The following is a 19,639-nucleotide window of genomic DNA, read 5'->3' as shown; positions in this document are numbered from 1 at the left end:
AACAGCGAGGTTCAAGGCCACCATGTCCCGAGAATATAGATGACTGCCAACAACTGTGAATGTCACTTTTGTAGAACATGGGAAAATGTTTGGAAATATCAATTTGAGAACGTGACTAGGCTGGATGTTTTCTTAAACAAAGGACCTACTAGATTTTGCTGACACAACGGAAGACGAATATTAAAAGGATGAGGTTATGCTCATCCACCCTCTAACGGAGAGGGCCGGAGAGGGCAAACACTCACACCACAGGCCGCATGGTGGGTCACTGATCCTCCCTCCCCTCCTTCCCTTCAGGGTGATTGGTCATCTGAACCTCTGCTGGATGAAACAGAGGAAAAAGAGTATGGCGCCTGTAACTGGGGGTATACCGAGAAGGAGGACACGCCCACCCATGACGTCGGAATCGCCAGAGTGGAGAAAACCCCGGAAGAGAGAGAAGCGGCGTGTGACAACACCCAGGAGAGAGGAGCCGGAGTGTGGTGGAGAATTTGCGGTGACGAGAGCGGAGTACGGAGTCCAGGAAGAGAGAGGGAAGGCGAGCCAGGAGGCCAATGGTCCTGTGAAGCGCTGTGCCACACTCCCGAGGGAGGAGTGTGGCTGCGACAGGTACGTAATCGGTTGTCAGGCTGGGTTGGGAGGCGGGGAGACCCCCCTCCATAGCGCTACAGACGGCACCTATCTTATCCTGTAAATAACCTGTAAATAAACTCCTGTAAAGCGTCCTTTACCTTCTTACCTCGTCCTTAAACCCCCTCTACCCTGCACCTTATCCTCACCACGAAACCCTCGGCACGACCTTGACTGTAAATAGCACGCCTAAACTCAGCGGTGTCCCTTCACGATCCGGGTTCCCCTGGGTCTCTAGAGAGAGATCTTGAGTCCTGACAGCCTTTTTCTGTTTGTTTATTGATTCCTTGGAGTACCACCGGTGGGGAAACAATGTCAACGCTCCACTTGGCGGACCTAAGGAAGGTGGACGTTCCAGTCGAGGTGGTGATAAAGACCTGTGCCACAACGGATCTGGTAGAGTTTGCCCGCGAAAGACTGACATCCCGCACCCGAAAGACTCTACCAAAAATAAAGCCTTATCTAACTCGCAAAAGTTTCCAGTCCCTTACTGCACCCACGTCACACACCCCTAAATTGTCCAATCAGAACTTGAAATTAAGTTGAAAGTTACTTTTTTAGATAGATAGAGCGAGCGAAAAAAGTATAAAAAGTGCTGATTTTACTTAAGAAAAAACTTCTTTTCGATTTCCTCAAGAGATGCTGTCGGAATGCTGATTTTCCTGGGATGTAAGACTTTGAATAATTTTCTATTTCTTTCGAATGAGATCTGAACTTTAGGTGAGATTATTAGTCAGGGAAGTTAGGGAAATCGGAGAAAATGAGTTTGGGAACTATCTGTCTTTAACTAATACTTGCATTTCTAAATTAAAATAAAATGTCTATTTCTGAATTTCTGAAATAAATGAAATTAATTGTCCGAAATAAATTCTTATTCCTTTAATTGTCGTTTTTGAATAAAGAAAATAAATAAAGTGAATAACTGTTTAGACATTATGAGTTTGCTCTTAATAAAATTTAGATAAATGGAGAATAAGGTGGTCTTGAGTTTTCCTACGCTTAATTTTTTACTAGCAGATCCGTCAACCTCAGTGGTGGCGTGTCTAATTAAAATGTTTTATTAAATGAAAACTATGGTAAGCTCATTTAAACTGCAGGTATAAATAGTATAAATATCCAGTTTTAGTTTAGACACTCCACTACGATACAGCAGTTCTCCTTTGAATTTCACCGATCCATGAAGTAGGATGGAAGTATTTTGTGAGTGACTTGCGGTGTCATGGGCCCCACTGTTGAGTATATGTATGATTTTGTACTTTAGGGAGAGGTGTTATGGTATTAGAAATGGTTTCTGGAGTAGTGCTGCATCATTACCATAAAACTATTTCAGGTTTTCAGATAGTCGTTTTTGCGTTATACGTTCTGCACGCATCATTGTTGGTGTAAAAGTATGTTGTGGCTATTTAGTTGTTTTTTCTTAGTTGCTTGGGGAAAGGCAGGTAAGCAGGCTGCTACTTATTCACTCTTGTTGGTGAAGGGCATTTTCTATTATGAGCACCAGACAGCATGGGACTTTACAATAAGATCTTTCAGTGGCTGGTCATGATGTCAAAAGGAAATTATATTTGTTGAGTTTACAGTTTCATATGTCTAATTGAAGCATTTGTGTTTTATTTTTAGTTCCACTGATGAAGGGATAGGATTATCCCGAAATAAATTAGGAAAACATCAAAGATTACTGTTATTTTTAATATTTAGCATAGGATGTTTTGTGATGATTTCACAGTTTTGTTATATATAAACTTTCAATAACAGGATGAGGACAAAAAAAACTGTAATAAAAACGAGAAATGTATTCAGAATGTGTGAAAAGTATGTTTAGAACCTTGCAATATTATTGTGTTACAAAAATTGTGAATCTGAGCAAATAATACATTTGCACCCTAGGCTGTGCGGGAACAGGCAAGTGAATTCACACAGAGGCTGGCAACCTCTTTCCTACCCAGCACGCCATATTGTTATATATAGAGAACGTAAGAGATTATTGAGTTTACAGAGTGGTCGAAGTGGGGGGAAAAAAGTAGGGGAACTGTGGGCAGAGAATCAGAGGGCAGGAATAACCAGTGGATTGGGTCAGTGGGCAGAGTCAGAGGTGTGTCAGAAAGAGCAAACTATCCCAATATTTTGTATTTGTTTCCCATTTCACTAACCGGTTACAGCTTATTATGTTATTTAATTTAACCAATGATACACATGTTTATTTAAGGTTTAATATTAAGAGTTATTGACATTAAAATACATTCACAAAGTGGGATACGTTTCCAACCACAGAATGTCCCAAATATCCTTAAAAGTGGAATCGCAAGCCATTTGTCTCCCAGCCATGGAGTTTCTGTCATCAGCACTTCTCCCTTTTTCCACAAGAGCAGTTCAAACATGAATTGCAAAATTTCATATTTTGCAAACGTTTTCCATATAATCATGGCTCTGCCATATTTGCCACATAATACATCATCTGCTGCATAATCCGATGATTCTAACTAGTAAATTGTTTGTAGCTCAAACAGATCAAAAGTTCCTAAAAAACGTGACTTGTGCTGCAGTGAAGTGGAGGGCCCTTTGCAAAGGTTGACTGGTCACCTTTCTCACTGCTACAGTTGTATGTTCCACTGGTACTAAGAAGGAAAAATATTTTCAGAGACTGTTAGCATGTGTAAAAGTAATAAAGTATCAGAAAATGTACAGCACCACTAATACCAGTGTAGGGTGTCAGAGCACTTTACATCACACATATTACACAGAGACAATCAATCATACATGTGTAAAACACTGCATAGGAAATGTTACATGAGACAAAGGACTACAAGGTGTAGGAGTCACATGACAACTATACTAGTAGGCAGCATAGTTTAATGTGATTGATCTGGAGAAACACAAACTCAGAATTTAAAATGTAAAACCATGGTTGGGGGTTCTCTTTATTAATCAGAGTTGATTTCTACCCAAATGAACCCTTTTTCTGCAACATTCGAATAATCAAAGACTGGTGAAAAAACCATAATGCTCTAATTTATACCTTGCAATTTGCATGCAGCTCTTACATTAGAGTTTAGAGCTCACTGTTCTGTGTTAGGGTTTTAACTTATTAACTGCAGGTAACAATAGAGTCTCTCTGACAAAAGCAGTTACCCACTGGCCTATTTACAATATGTGCATTTTGTGATCTGCATGGTACATTTTCTTAGCAGCAGGTACATTAACCCTCTGCGCTTCCTTTCCATGAGTCAAAATGCCCACTTGACAAAACACCATCTCTCTCTACAAAGAATATTAATCACTAGAGTTATCGTGACATTTTTAATGTTGCCGAAAATTGTTGGAGGCCAGGAAGGAGGCAGCAAGTGCTTTTAAAACAATATTATACTTGTAAACACGACGACCCCACCTGAAGTCGAGGCCAGCCACGGTCCATGCAGGTAATAGTGCTGGGGAGGTGGTGTCGGGTAATGGAGGATTTCGAGGGACGATGAAGAGGGAAAATTAATTCTATATTTTATTTTCCCTCTGCACCGTCCCTCGAAATCCTCCCTTACCCAGCCCCTCTGCCCGACTGCTGTTACCTGCATGGACCGCTGCTGGTCAGCGCCTGGTGCGGTCGCACTGCCCTAGAGCCACCCTGCTCAATGGGCCTGTGACCTCAGTGATGGAGTCACAGTCACTCTATGGTGTGCTGCTTCATAGGCCTGACTGCAAGGCTGGAGGTGAACTTCAGAATGAATTGTGGTGGGCAGGCCTTCAAGGTTAACCCACCCTTGCCACTGCTAGGGTCCACCTGCTGGTGCTAAGACACCAAGGCTTTTGATTACTTGCGGGGCCTTCTAAGGTGTAGCATGGGAATGTGCTCTCTCAAGGGAAGTGGTCTGGGGGACTGGTCATGTAGGCTGGACCATGCTCCCCAGTTCCAAATTCAGCAGCTCTGACCATAGTGCCACATCCTCTACCCCACTGAACATCATACTGGCCCACTGAGAGAAACTTGCAATCCACTGACCCGCTATAAACACCTGGTTGTGACTTAATTCAAATTACGTACTAGACAAGAGCAATATGCTGCCTAAAAATTTTAACAACATCCTAGAAAAAACAAACACTCCAAGGGAATGCAAGATTAAGTAAAGCATGTGAAATGTAAGCAGGAACAACATGGTTATCGTTTTCTTTTTACACTCATTATTCAGAAATTAGTGAGTGCTTTTGCCTGAAAAGTTAAGGCTATGACTACAGGGCCCAGAAGGGACCCGCTTCAATGCCCATTGCTTATATCCTAACAAAACTTAAGCAGTATGGTTTAAAAAGACCAAATTTGTGAATACAGAGCAGAGGTATGCATTTTGTTTTCCAATTCACCCATCAAGCAGGGATTTTAGTACCTCCATTAATTGTCCACTTTCCCACCAAGGGAAAACAATGTTGTTCAAAGAGCGACGAGAAAACAAAAGTAGTGCTCCACTGCAAAGTAGCGCTAATGTGTTTAGGTGTGAATAAATCAATTTGGCCACCTTGCAACCACTCGGTCTTGCTTTAGTTAGTTAGTTATTTTTCATATATGTAATGTTTTATTTCTCTCTACCCAGAGGCTGCACTTACAAATTGAAAAATTTCAGAAAAATACGACGTTTCCAGCAAAAAGTGTTTTTCTTTTTTGGATCCATTTAACAGGGGAGCAATAAACGAAAAGAGGAAAGAGACGGTTAAAGTCAGCTCTGCAATGCATGTCATCTACTACCATTTTTGACATTACTGCTTTTTACATTGTGGTAATCAGCCAAGTTGGTTAAGAGTTCATCATGATAAAAGTGAGGAGATCCAGCTCTGGGAAGAGGTCCTTAGGTGTAGACACACCTATGTGTCAGCGCCCCCCTCCCCCCACCTTTGCCTTGTGTAGCAGCTGGGGCTGAGACAGCGCACACACAGCCGCACCCGAGCACTTCACAGGTCTTTGAAAGACCATTTACTTGTTAACGAGGCTTTGTTGTTTTTTTCACACCTTCTGAAAGCCCCTGCATCTCCACTAACGATTCCTGGAAGAATGCCCCCCCCCAACCCCCCGGAATTGTTATTAGTCCCTCCCAAAATTTCACTCTAGTTGCGCCTCTGGTGTCCATGTCATCCAGATATATCGGATATGATCTGAAGGTCTTGCCTATAAAAAGATTGCTCAGTGTGTGTATCTGGAGTGTGCACAGCTACTTCACTACCCCTGGGTCAAAAGCTGGCATAATTTGAGGGTTGTTCAATAGCGACATTGCGAGGGGAGTAGCTCAGTCATCGCATATATCGCAACCAGTCTCAAACATGCCCATACTGTGCATTCAACAATGTGTATTCCTCTGTTGCGCTTAAGGTGCTTTTTCATCTGTGCAGTTTTCAATGGTAAAGTAGGGCCTAGTCTGCAAATCCTAATGGGATGGGTGGCTGCTATTGTGGAACCAGTGATGTGCAAACTGCATCTGCAAGGCCAAGTAGTACTCTTAAAAGTTAATTACCTGTTTCTTGAAGTCTTGGGTTCACTAAATGAGGAGGAGCGGGACAGAAAGAGAGGGAAGAGGGGGGAAGAGGGGGAACAAAGAGGGGGCGGGGGAGAGGACAGCAGTCAGCGTCAGGAGAGCTGGGCACTCTCCTGGTCTTCTCTGGGCACGAAAGAAAAGACAGAGTGCTTTCCTTTCTCGTCCCCCCAGCCGTCCCCAAAATGCTGAACCTTAAACTATTGGCCGTGGCAATTTCTGACGTCCGCGACGCATGTTTAAACAATAGAAAGTAGGGGAACGGACTCAATGAAATTAAAGAAGTAGGGGCACGCCGTGCCCTTCCGTTCCCGCCCACTTCGACCACTGTTTACACACAGATAGGTGTGCGTGGTCCTACCCACAAGAATAAGTAAAAGCTGGAGGACATGAACACCACCGACCAAAACCCAGAATTTTTCTGCTGCACACAGCCCTGCTACCTCAATCTCTTTGGTACATCACTGAATCCTGACAAGTCACAATGAGTTGTCAAGCTGGACCTAACATGAAGTGAACTGGCTTGACCTCCTGAGACATTTTTAGCCTCGGTCCAGCAAGAACTCCTCAGAAAGTTCTGCAATCCAAAGTATATGCCTAAAGCAATTTTCTGTGCCTTTTACATTTGACATTTTTCTTGTCCTTTTGGAAATCCTAAACAATTCTCATTGATAAAACATAAGATCCTGTCTTAGACTTCAAAGCATGTCAGTATTTGGCTCTATGAGGGCAACTGCCTGGAGCCACAGACACCGCAATTTATTAATGCCGATACTCACCTTTGCTAGCACCTGAACTCAGAGAAACTAGATGAGGTATTCAGGCCAGAATTCTGGCACCACAAAATCGATGACTTCCTACAGCATGCAAATAACCGTTAAACTTCATCAACAAGACTGTTTACAAAAGCTTATGAACTGCAATGAAGAGGTATAGTGATCTTGTGGTAGACTCTTCAACTCAGACTGGACTGAAAGGGACTCGAAGACTGAATTCGGAGGGTGCACTCTCATCTATTACCTCACGTTCAGGTTCCAGCACTCTTGTGAGAAGTGAGGGATAATGTTGATAAACATAAGGCAGCAAGTTACTTGGCAAGAGGTTTGTTGCATATGCTATGAAGGCACGTTTGTTTGTTCTGGAAGCACTTTCCAGTGCACCAGAATATCAAAACCGGATTCGCATTATTAGATAGCACTTATCTAAACATCAGAGCATGAGCAGGACATTTTCAGAAACAATACAACAAATTTATACAGAGGTCCAGATGGTTATTAGTGGATGTACACTGTTAGAGCATCATTCAGTGTCCATGATGGTCCAATTAGCTGACCAATTCATATCACAGGGGACAATCTGGTACAACAGGCAGACTTAGGCATGAGGGCACCTCACACACATGGCACATATATGGTTATGCTGGAGGCTTGGAGCAAGTTCTGATGGAAGGCTTCCAGGGTAGTTGGAATGGTTTGAAAAGTTGTGTTCAGTTTATGCTTTCAATTTGGAGAGAGGATGTAGCCTTACGGCTAGAGCGGTCGACCTCGAAGCTGGGGAACCGTGTTCGAGTCTCAGCATGGGCGCTCAACACCCTGAGATTCTGGACAAATCATTTAATCTCTCGGTGCCTAACAAAAATAAATGTGTCAGTCCGTAACGGAACTGGTACTCATGTAAAGCGCTCTGATACCCGGTACCTTCGGGTCAACTTCGCTCTACAAAATAAAATAAAACTAAAAAAAGTAACTGACTCCAGAGCAGTGTGAACCCACCTAGTGCAAGCTATGTCCTGGAATCTGTCTAGTTTTGCTAAGGTGGACTGGTGCCGGTTTTATCAACATAGACAACTGGACTTGGCCTTGACCCACACATTTCCACCTTTTTAAATAGAAATCTGGGGGAACCATCCCTACTTTTCTTTCACTCACATCCTTCCTGCCTGGGGTACTCTGTGAAACCACGGGTGTGCATGCACCATTCGCTCCCCACCTTCAACAGCAAGCTTTCTGCCACTGATATATATGACTGTCTGAAGGTCATCCAGACCAACAATAGTAACACCCTCACCTTCTCAAAATGCAAATCAGTTCTATTTTGCAACTTCCCCCTCTATCACTGACATAAACCTCATGTTGCTACATTTTGCCACTATTGGCAAAAATCAGCAACTTCTGAATCTTTTAAATTTTACCTCAGGCGTAATTGAAAGCATTAAAAGTCATGCTATTCATTTAAACATGAGCCATGCATTAGTAGATTGTAATTCCAGTGGGACCAATTCACCTATGCCTAGCATCCACGGGGCAAGCATACTGTGCTATAAATATTTGGCATTTCTTAACAGTCAATATCAAGACGTCAACGGTGAAGATACCGAAAATGGTCCCAATTTTGAAATTTGCATACCTACTGAACTGCTGATGAGTCAGAACTAAGCCCTCCAGCCGTATGGGAAACTTCACATCACAGCTTCCAACCATGTTTTGTATTTTAAAATCAAGGAACTTTGCAGGGAATCCCAGTTTCTGAACAACACGGGCATATTTCCTTGCAGCAAGTCGGGATTGTTCTTCACTATAAAATAAACAGATATAGTTAAGCAGAAATCAAAGTATTAATCTGCGCTGGAGGTTGTGAAAGAATGCACTGTGTGCTCCAAGCAGGGCTATTACAAAATAGGCCAGATTCACAACGCTTTGTTGCAAGTAGGCGTGACTTTCTCCTGACTTTGAAGTCGTGAGTAACATTTACTCAGTGACAATTTTTACAAAGACAGCCAATAGGAGAACGAAGCGTACAAACAAACAGTGTCAAAAATCATATTCCATTACAATAAAACAGAGGTTTAAATAAGAATTTGTACTACTTACCTAATCTTGTTTATAGAATCTGCTCTGTAGAGTCAGGATGTACTGTTCAGCAATTAAGAAATGCATTTATATTCATTATCAGCAAGATAGTAATTTAACCACCTTTTCTGCGTCTGAGGCAAGTTGAAATACATTTTGAGGTAAATAGTCTAATACTCGCAGTGGTGCCAGAAATGCGGTCACAAATCAACCGTTAGATGAAATAAATAAAGAATGGCTAGACAAGAGGAATACAGCAACAGTATGGATTCAATAGACCTCTGTCATATATACTGCTGCTCCTGTTATTAAACCAGTATCAACCATGGATATTGTATACATATTTTATTTATTTATTTAGTTAGGAGTTTTATATAGCGCTAGCCAGACCCGAGGGTATCGGAGCGCTACACAGCAATTTTTGAGCAAGATTCATACAACAAGGCAGTATTCTAAATATAGGTACGGAACGTCCAAGTGTGCTGAGCAGCATTGAGGTAGTGTGTGAATCCTGAGATAACCTCATACAGTGCACATTTCCTTGGGGCTGAACCAATAAAGCAGTATTCTACAGGGGTTCGGGGGGCCAAGTGTGCTGAGCAGCATTGAGGTAGTCCTTGAGTCCTGAGATAACCTCATAGAGAGCACGTTGTCTTGGGTCTTGGGGTAGAGCCACTAGGGGGGGGGGGGGGGGGAGCAGATAGAAGTCAAAATAGCAGGAAGGATGAAAGTGTAAGGGCTACAATGACTGGGAGATACGACGAGCAGGCAGGTAGTTGCATTTAGATGGCGGCTATCTATTCGGGGGGGAGTGGTTGAGGAAAATAACTTTTAGATGTTTTTTTTAATTTTGTGAAGGACGAGATAGTCCTGATGTCGACTGGGATGGCATTCCAGGTTTTGGGCACGTTTCCGTCGAAGGGCCGTCAGCAGTTTTTTATTTGCGTGTTTTCATAGGGATGAGAAGTAGGGTGCTAGAGGTCCTGAGGTTCCTTGTCTGACCAGCCCTCTTGAGTTTAGCAGCCAAATACTCAGGTTTTCCTGTGTGCAGGGCTTTGTGTGTGAAGCATTGGGAGCCATTTTAGTTCCCCGAGTGCTGGTGAGATGTGGTCATAATTCCTGGTTCCAGTGACCATTCTAGCTGCTGCGTTGAAAGTAGTTTAGAGCAAGGTGAGATTTTTTTTGTGCCAGTGAGGGTGGAATTCCCTTAGTCAAGTCTGGGTAGCACCAGTGATTGGGTGGCTTGTTTGAGGTCATAGATTGGGATGAATGGTTTTATTTTGTTAAGTAGCTTCAGGTTGAGGAAGGCACTCTTTGCGGAGTTCTTGATGTGTTTGGCCATGTCATGTTTTGAGTCTAGGGTGATTCCTAATGATTTAACGGAGTGGGTCAGAGTGTGATTGCCAATAAAAGCGTCCAAAGCTTTTAGCCATTCTGCAATATGAGGGTTCTAGTCTTTGTTGGAGGTGAGGAGTATCTCAGTTTTGTCTTGGTTGAGGCTTAAAAGGTTAAGCGACAGCCAATGTTGGATTTCTTTAAGAGTGACATTCAGTCTGTGAATGTCATCAATGGAGGAGGTTTCTAGATAGATCTGGGTGTCATCTACATAGAGGTGGAAATGTATGTTGCCATTTTTGAGCAGGGTGGTGAGGGGCTCCATGTTTATGTTGAAGAGTTAAGGTGAAAGCACCAAACCTTGGGGGACACCCCTGTTGAGGGGGTGTAGGTCGAAGGTAAATTTTTTTATTCTTATCCTTTGTGAGCGGCTGTGTAAGAAGAAGGAAAACCATTGAAGGACCACCTCATCAGCGCCTACCTTTTTTGTAAAGCCTTGATGAGAAGTTGGTGATCAACTGTGTCAAAGGCTGCCGACACGTCTAGGAGAATGAGGAGGCAACTTTGGTCGGGATCGAGGGGCTTGTGGATGTCGTCTGTGATGTTTAGGATCGTGGTCTCAGTGCTATAGCTTTTTCTGAAACTCAACTGGTGGGGGTCAAGAAGGTTGATGCTATTCATGTGTTGAGTCAGTTGTTGGAGAACATATTTTTCAAGAATTTTGGATAGGAGGGCGAGATTGGAGACAGGTCTGAAGTTATTCAGTTCCTTGGAATCAAGGCCTGGCCTTTTTAGTAGTGGCGTGACTTGGCCAACTTTGAGCATTCCAGTATGATGCAGGATCTCAGGGAGCTGTTTATGATCTTGCACCTGAACGGGGCTAAGGTGAGTTTCAGTTTTTTGGTTAGTTCGGTGGGTATCGAGTCAAGAAATGGAGAGGCTGGTTTGGAGGTGGAGATCAGTTTGAGGATATCAGTTTCCAGGATGTAGACCTCTTCGCGAGCAGGTAGGAGGCATAAAAGTCTGGCTAGTTCCCTTAAGGTAAGGAGATCTAACTTCAGAACATGACATGTCTTTTTCCGAATTTTGGATCTCTTTTTTGCAGGAATTAAGAGCATAGACTTCATGCGTCTACCGTAAAGCCCAGGAACTCTAGAGATCTCAAGGAAGTCGTGCTGGATTTCTCCCTGTTTATAATAAAACCTGTACTCTCTATTAGATCCACAGTAATGTTCAATTCTTTCAGAATTTGAGAATGGTCTTGAGACATGATGAGTAGGTCGTCAAAATAGATTATGAGGCGACACCCCTTTCTCTCAGAACCGTGGTAATGGCCTTCATTACTTTGGTGAAACACCAGGGAGCTGAAGATAGACCAAAGGGAAGAGCTTGGAAGTGATATAGGTGGTTTTTCCATGCAAATTGAAGGAAAGATTGTGCTTCCTCTGCCATTGAAATCCTGAAACAGGCGTCTTTTAAATCTAGTTTCACTAGCCAGTCTTTTTCTAAGAGCATGTCCCTGAGGAGATGGATACCTTCCATCTTGAAGTGATTGTAGGTGGGATACTTTTTCAATTCTCTTAGATTTATAACTGGTCTCCACCCTTTGTCCTTTTTTCCACTAGGAATATAATGCTCAGGAAATTCTTGCGTTCCCAAGGGACTTCTACGATTGCACCCTTCATCAACATTAAATTTCCCTCCTCTACCACTTAATATTGGTGCTATATTGTCAGGTTTAACACTTTGGGACAGGAAACCTGAGTGGGTTTTTCCGTGAAATCTATTCTGAAACCATGAACAGTCTCTAAAACCCAAGGATTGTGTGTGATTGATTTCCAAACGTATAGGAAAAGTTTTAGGTGACCCCCTACTCTCTGTGTTAAAGAGGAAGTGTAAGGAGGAAGGGTACTTACTTGAGGAGTTGGAGGGGGTGGCGCCTCTGGTCCTGAAGCCTCTGAAGTGGGAAGACCGACCTTGTTGAGGGAAGATTGAAGTGTTGGGCTGAAACGGGCAACTGAAACCTCTTTGTCTTGAGAAGGGTCTTTGGAAGAAGCGGCCGGCAGAACGACCTCTTCTGCCGTCCCTGGTGAAAACACTTGGGTTAACATTTTTGCCGCAGCATGGGCGGGGCTAGGGGGTGGGCGTGGCACTCCCTTACTCATGACGGCTCCACGCCGTCATGAGTTACGGGTGGCGTGTGCTCATGATGGTGTGGAGCCGTCATGACCCCGCCCACTCACTAATTCGCCCGCACAGACTGGGAATTAATGCCGTGTAGACGGAGCGTGGGAGGAACGGCAGTTGCATGATGGCTCCAAGCCGTCATGAGCACACCCTGCCCGTGGCTCATGACTGAGTGGAGCTGTCATGAGCATAGAAAGGGTTAAAGACTCTGTGCATGTTGGCTTGCGCTTTATCTAGGGCTGTAAAGGTTGCTACATATTTTCCCAAACCTTTGATCATATCCTCCCCAAAGAGGAGGCCATTGGGGTAGGATGAGGATTCTTTTTCTGCCATGTCACAGAGCCTGGGATCAATTTTAGACAAAATCACTTTCTTTCTCTCTGTATTTAAGGACGCGTTACCGAGGAGGATTAGTGTCCTTTGACTCCATCCTCGTAAGAGGTCGATGTTGGGTTGTGAACCATCATTATAGCTCTCTTTGATTAAGTCGATCATACTGCACAATGGGCCGAGCATGTGAAGCATGCCGTCTTGACAGCTTTTGAGAGAGCGTTTCATACCTTTCCTGGGATCCCTGCCCATTTTGAATATGAACTTGATGGGTTCAGGGTCTAAGTTAGGTGTTGGGCAGTATTTATATTGTATGATAGGCCGAGGGCATTCTGCTTTCAGGATATTTCTGGTCTCTTTTTCCAGGGGATTCCTGACCCACCTTTTAATAAACTTTGCCATGTGTTTTTGTGGCCACCACTGGGAGCTCCTAGGGTGTTGCAAGTTGTCGGGGGAAAACATTTCCCGGCCAAGGGGGATCAAAAATAATTTGCTTAGAAGAGGAGGGGAGTTCCTCATCTGAGAGGTCAAGGTTAATATCGTTGTCAATCTGGTCAAGGTCCAGAATGTATTCATCTAGGGACTCATTGGAAGTATCCACTTCGTTGGGTTAGAGGGGATCCGTAGCACTTTGATATTGTGAGCAGCTTAGGGCATCCAAATCAGGTATGCCATTGTGGGCACATGGTCTTTTTAGGGCGAGTAGGCCTCCCGTATTAATTGAAGGGCTTAGTTCTCCTTCAGTTGTTGAGGCGCGTAGACATCCCAATATGTTCGAGGTGCTTGACCCTCCCATAATGCTTTCGTTTTGTAAATTGTTGCATTTCCTTATTTTTTTACCCCCACTTTTGTTTAGATCAACAGAGTGCCCTCCATGGATAGCTGGGGCATTAGTGGGGTCAGAAAGGAATCTCTTACCAGTATTTAAGATAAGAAAGGATGGTTCAGAGATCCCGAATCCGGATATAAATTCCCAGGAATCTCTTACCGGTAACAATTTTACTAATGGTCTCCCTCATGCATGAATGTAACTCCTTATGTATTATTTTCTTAATTAACTCCTCATTTGTATTGGGATCGGGTACCTGGGTCTGAAAGTCATCGGACTCAACATCAGACATGATGGGATGTTGGTAAAAGGAACAGCAGGTAGGCTAAAGTTACGGAGAAAGGAGGGCAAATAGCCCAGGCTTTAAATGAGGGTTAATATATTATATATCAAGCAATTAAAAAAATAAAATAATGGAGTCAAAATGATGAATAATGGTAGCCAGGAGCTATGAAAACTGAGGAAATCCTGTCTAGCTGTCAACCGTTATAGGGATCAGCTGTTAGTAAAGCATGTTGCTAGGCAACTTTGAAATGCCTAGTTATGCTTTGTGCGTAGATCGCAGTGGTTGCTAAGGGTCTCTCCTCTAAGTAGGAGAGCCCTTAGTTCACTTCCTCCTTTAAAAAAAATCTTTTATGCATTCACTTGGGGCAACACACGGTTATAAATGAAGGAGATGGTATGAAGGGGGCGTGACATGGCCCGCAGTCCATAAATTGGACCTGCAAGGCACGGCCACGTCACGCCTTGAGTACGGTGTGGGAGTTGTGACCGATGTGGTGTGAAGCGGAGATACGGCGTTAGGAGAAGGAGAGAGGCGTCAGGAATGACGGATCGGGTCACAGTAGGAGAAGGAGAGAGGTGTCAAGAATGACGAATCGGGTCGCGTGCAGCGAGATTAGGTAATGGGAGCTTGGGAAGGGCTTAGCTTATGGAGGAAGGCACGGCATACATGCCGAGAAGAGTTTTGGGGGATATCGATGTAATTTTGGGGGGGCCAGTAGAGGCCATAATGGGATGAAAGAGTTTAAATGGCAATAAAAAGTAAAACAGTAAAGGCTGGTTACCAATAAAACAGAAAGGACGTGTAAAGCCAAGTGGCAATCACAAAAGAGACATTTAAGTGAGTATGAGTGAAAGACAACAGTACAGAGTACAGAGCATAGGAAGAACCCAACGTATATGTCTTGAAGCCGCATTTAAAAGAGGCAGATCTCTGTGCTGCTGTTGCCAAGTTACACTTGTTTATTCTAGAGCTTTGCTTTATGATGCAACTTTTAAGTGGCTGTACTTGAAGTTGCATTAAAATAATAATGCATAATGGTAGCCTCCGGTCTTTTAATGAAAATAGCCTATGACTATTTTGACAAATTCTGCCCCCAAAGAAATTGGCAACAAGGTACTATGTTTTTTAGCAAATATGTTCTGTAATACTGAATTAGTCACAAACGAACCACATTTTACGATATTGGAGGAGGTTTAAGTAGAGCTTTAAGTGGGCTGATAACATGGGCCATCTTTTCCCAGCCTTGGTCTAAGAAGCATACTTTTGAGGAGGCACAACACATTTAGGATAATTAAAGAGAGTTTATTGAGATAAAAGGAAGGACCCCTGAAAGCACCAGCCACTTTCCACAGCAAGTGCTTCTTTCTCTTGCCTTACATTCTAGAACAGCATCAGGGAGGACAGGTTGCCAAAATACTCTAACAAACATGCCCTCAGCGAAAAGACGCTTGGGTTTCACAACCTTCTTATTGTGCCTTTGACAATAAGCTTTCTGGTACTTATCCACTCTACAATGTACACCCTTTAAATCAATGTCACATTTTCCTGCTCTGTTCATCCAAGCTGAGTAAAGAAAAAGGGGTCTCCTTAGTCACAGAATGAGGGGTGGTGCAATACGACCATAACATATCCTTGAACTGTCACTTCCAGCACTCACCACTCAAGCACACTAGTTGGACACACTCCACCAGAACACTACCAAAGCGCTCAACTAGGCCGTTTCCCCTGGGATGATAGACAGGGGTTCTAGTCTGTTTGATACCCCATATGACTAAAAATCTTTCACATTCCTCTGAAACAAATTGGGAACATTATCCATGACAATCTCAGCAGGGTAACTTTCTCTCCTGAAAATGTCTTCACAAAAAGAAATAACTCCACTGGATTTGACCTCCCTCAGAAAAGCTACCTCCGGCCACTAAGAAAAATAGTCGACCAGGACTACGGCAAACCTTTCACTCACATTCAAGGTATTAAACAGTCCACAAATATTGATAGCAAGTGTATCCCAGGGACCCTTGGGTAAAGGTGAAGAAACAATGGTAGTTTCCTGGGAAGAATTAGTCTTGTCTTTAAATGCAGAAGCTATGCAGTCACAAACATATCTCTCAATTTGGATATCCATCCCAGGCTACCAGAAATCCTCCCTAATTCTCCTCTTCATAGCAGACATATCACCATGTCCATCATGCATGATATTTAATACTCTTTGCCTCAACTTCTAAGGAACCACTAACCTACATCCTCTCCTAAGCAGACCATCCACAACATTTAACTCAGACCAAATTAGCTTAAAAGACTCCAATTCCTTGTGCAACCTCCACCTAGTTCACATCCTAAAACTCCTTTGATTTTGGTAAAAGTAGAATAAGTGTGCGGGTAGCTAAGGCTACCACTCTTTCATTGCCCTTGTCTACTTGCATGAGCACCGCACCAAGACCATGGTTGCTTGCGTCAGTTTAAATGATAGTTTCATCTTCAGGATCAAATGACTTCAGAGTGACTGCGCTAGCAATGTTTATCTTAATCGCCTCAAAATTAAGTTGACAATTTTTAGACCTCTCAAATTTGACCCCCTTTTTCATTAAATTTCTTAAATCATGTACCTTCTCAAACAAATGGTGCACACATTTTGAATAGTACGCTGCAAGACCATGAATGACCTGAGTTGATCTTTGTCACAAGGAGCAGGTGCTTTTTCTATGGCTTCCACCAAACTCCGCTTGGGCTTAACCCTGTCACAGGTCAAAGTGTGACCGAAGTATTCAACATCCTTCAAACCAAACTTACACTTTTCCAAAGCTATAGTGAAACCAGCATCTAATAGTTTCTTAAACACCATTTCCAAAATCTCTTCATGTATGGCCTTGTTACACCCCCACACCAAAACGTCATCCTGAAACACCAAAACGTTTTCCAAACCCGACAAAACAGCTTGCATAACTCTTTGAAAGCGGACAGAAGCCGAGGCCAAACCAAATGGCATTCGAATAAACTGAAATGCGCCTTCAGGAGTGATGAAAGACGTAACATGTCTTGAATCCTCATGCAACAACACTTGGTGATAAGCATTGGATAAATCCAATGTGGTGAAATACACACCCCTTTTTACACTTGCTAACATCTCACTAATACAGGGAACAGGATGTCAGTCAATCCAAATGTTGTCACTCAATTCTCTCAAGTTTATGCACATCCTGATATTACCATTGGGTTTCTTGGCTAAAACAATTGGGCTCAACCATTTAGATGACTCAATGGGCTCGATCACCCCCTCGTTGCATAGCCTCTGCAATTCATCCCTAAGTTTGTCTCTTAACATAAACGGGACATTTCTAACTTTGTGTATCTTGGGTACTGCATTCTCCTTCAATATAATACCGTGTCTGAATTTATTTAAACATCCCAATTGTTTCCTAAACAGATCCGGAAATTTGGTAACGCACTCTATATTGTCCACAGATTATGCCAAAAGTACCTGTTGCAGGGTGATTAGGGTCCAACACAATGTCAAGAGCCCGCTGTTCCTTCCAACCCAAAAGAGATCTCCCTTTGTTTACAATATACAGTTTGGCTGTTGTTTTTATGTACAAAAAAGACATTTCTGTTTCAGCATAACACAGAACAGGTAATTTGTCTCAGCAACACCCTTCAGCAATGATGTCAGTAGGATGTAAATCATCTAGCTTGCCACCCAAACCTTCCCAAATGGATTTGTCGATGGTGGTGAATGGCAAACAAGAATCCGACCAAACCTGTACATCCTTGCCCTTAATTTTAATTGCACATTTGGGAGGACATTAACTATCATACTTTCCCCCTTTACCTAAAGAACTTGGTTGGTCTCTATCACCATCACCTCCACATTATCGTCATCACTCTCACACGAAACATCTTCCCTTTCAGATTGTTCTATCTCCTCAACCAGATTGACTGTTTTAGAAGGAGCCGAAGATTCAGAGCTTTTACACAATCTCGCAAAATGACCAAACCTTCTACATTTGTTTTTTTTTTGTGTTTTTTTTTTTTTTTATTTCTGTAATTTTTTATTGTATATAAAAAAATATATATTTACATGGAGCATACATGAGTGAAAGGAGAAAGGAAGGAAAAAGGAAAAAGAAGGCGCCGGGGGGGGGGGGTATAGCAATATTGTCCTGCAATAGTTCGATCTTTGCAATGGTACGTGGGGTCGGATAGTTCGAATAGTCCAAAAAAGAAGAAGTCCGTTTTCCGAGTCTTGCTTGGCGTTGTCCCCCCTTTTGCACTGCCTGGTGGGTATAACGCCCCGGACGATAGAGAGGATAGAGAGGGATAGAGGTAGGAAAGGAGATAGGAGAGTGTTCTTCCTCGCAGGTTTCTTTTGTTAGAGTGTGGGTCCCTATAGTGTGTCCCTTGATGGATGTCTAGTGTCTAGTGTCTGCGCCTAGGGGGGTTTATGTGATGAAAGGTAGAGGTCTAGGGGCCCCCATATGTTTGATTGCCTGTGTGTTTTCGGTGAGTGTTTCGCTGTAATGTTATCTGCCCCTCTTAGGAATGTGACCCAGTTGAGCCACGCCTGTGGTGTAGCTTTTGTGGTGTCTTTCCAGTTGCTTAGGATTGTTTTGACTGCAGCCGTCAACAGTAGGTCAATGAGGTCGCGGTCTTCTGTTGTTGTGATTGACGGGGATGCAAAGCCCAAAACTAGACTTGGGAAATCTATGTGTATGGCTACTCCAGTGATTTCATTGATAAGCTTCCCAGTTCTTTCCCAGAAGTCCTTTATCTGAGGGCAGCTGAGCAGGAGATGCTCTAAGTCCCCCCTCCCACTGTCACAATTCCAGCATGTATCGCTCTCTCGGATCCCCAGGGTGGATAGGCGGGCCGGTGTCCAGTATGCCTTGTGCACTAACCAGTATTTGGTCTGATTTAGTGAGGCAGTTATCTTTTTTCTAGTGGTCGATCGCCATAATTCTGCTTTTTCGGTCTCGCTTAGTTCCTTCCCTGCTGAGGTCCCCCAGAAGTTTGTGACCTTATCATTGAGTTTGGTGTTTTTGGGGCGTAGGGCTTTGTACTATATGCTAACAATGCTCCCACTGACTAACACAGAGAGCTTCCACAAGACACTTGACAAGATACTGAACAGCTTCCTATGGAGGGGGAAAAAACCCAGAATAAGCCTACACAAGCTAAGGCTATCAAAAGATCAGGGCGGCCTGAACATAACGAATTTCAAACGATTCCAGACGGCATGCATAGCTAGACAGGGGCTACACTGGCTAGACCCAAGACAGGAATACACCCCAGCATGGCTATCATTTGAGCGCGGACTACTAATGACAGCCACTCGACACCCAGCAGTGAAGGATAACCCCGTCCTCAGGAACACAAAGACAGCTCTCCTGAGCGTCGACAAACTACTGACAACAAGCATCAGGGGAGGCCAATTTGAATCCCTCTGGCACAACCCCATTTTAAAATACAGAGATAAGGTTCTAGACATGCCTGAGTGGTACGGACATGGTATATCCACGGCCCGAGACCTTCAAAGACAGGGCGAGAACACAACTTTCGATACACTCAAGGAATCGCACAACCTGCAAAACATAGAACTATACAACTTCCTGAAAATAAAAGTAGCAATTAGGAAGGCAAACCTTAACAGCCAGACACCTTCGCTCTTAAAACTTGCAGCCAATCTCAACACACT

The 19,639-nt window shown here is 43.3% G+C and overlaps 1 protein-coding gene across 1 annotated transcript in view; it reads right to left on the bottom strand.

Annotated features, from left to right (window-relative positions):
• Positions 1 to 19,639, bottom strand: part of TBPL2 (TATA-box binding protein like 2) — a 332,712-nt gene that overhangs the window by 163,670 nt on the left and 149,403 nt on the right. Inside the window, exon 5 of the mRNA XM_086936669.1 lies at positions 8,541 to 8,708. Within this exon, the coding sequence (XP_086792795.1) occupies positions 8,541 to 8,708 (168 nt within the window). The remainder of the gene's footprint in view (positions 1 to 8,540; positions 8,709 to 19,639) is intronic.

Source organism: Lissotriton vulgaris, chromosome 9 (genome assembly GCF_964263255.1).
Source record: "Lissotriton vulgaris chromosome 9, aLisVul1.2, whole genome shotgun sequence".
Taxonomy (NCBI): domain Eukaryota; kingdom Metazoa; phylum Chordata; class Amphibia; order Caudata; family Salamandridae; genus Lissotriton; species Lissotriton vulgaris.
The sequence above is the reverse complement of the archived record's forward strand: the minus strand, read 5'-3'. Positions and strand labels throughout refer to the sequence as shown.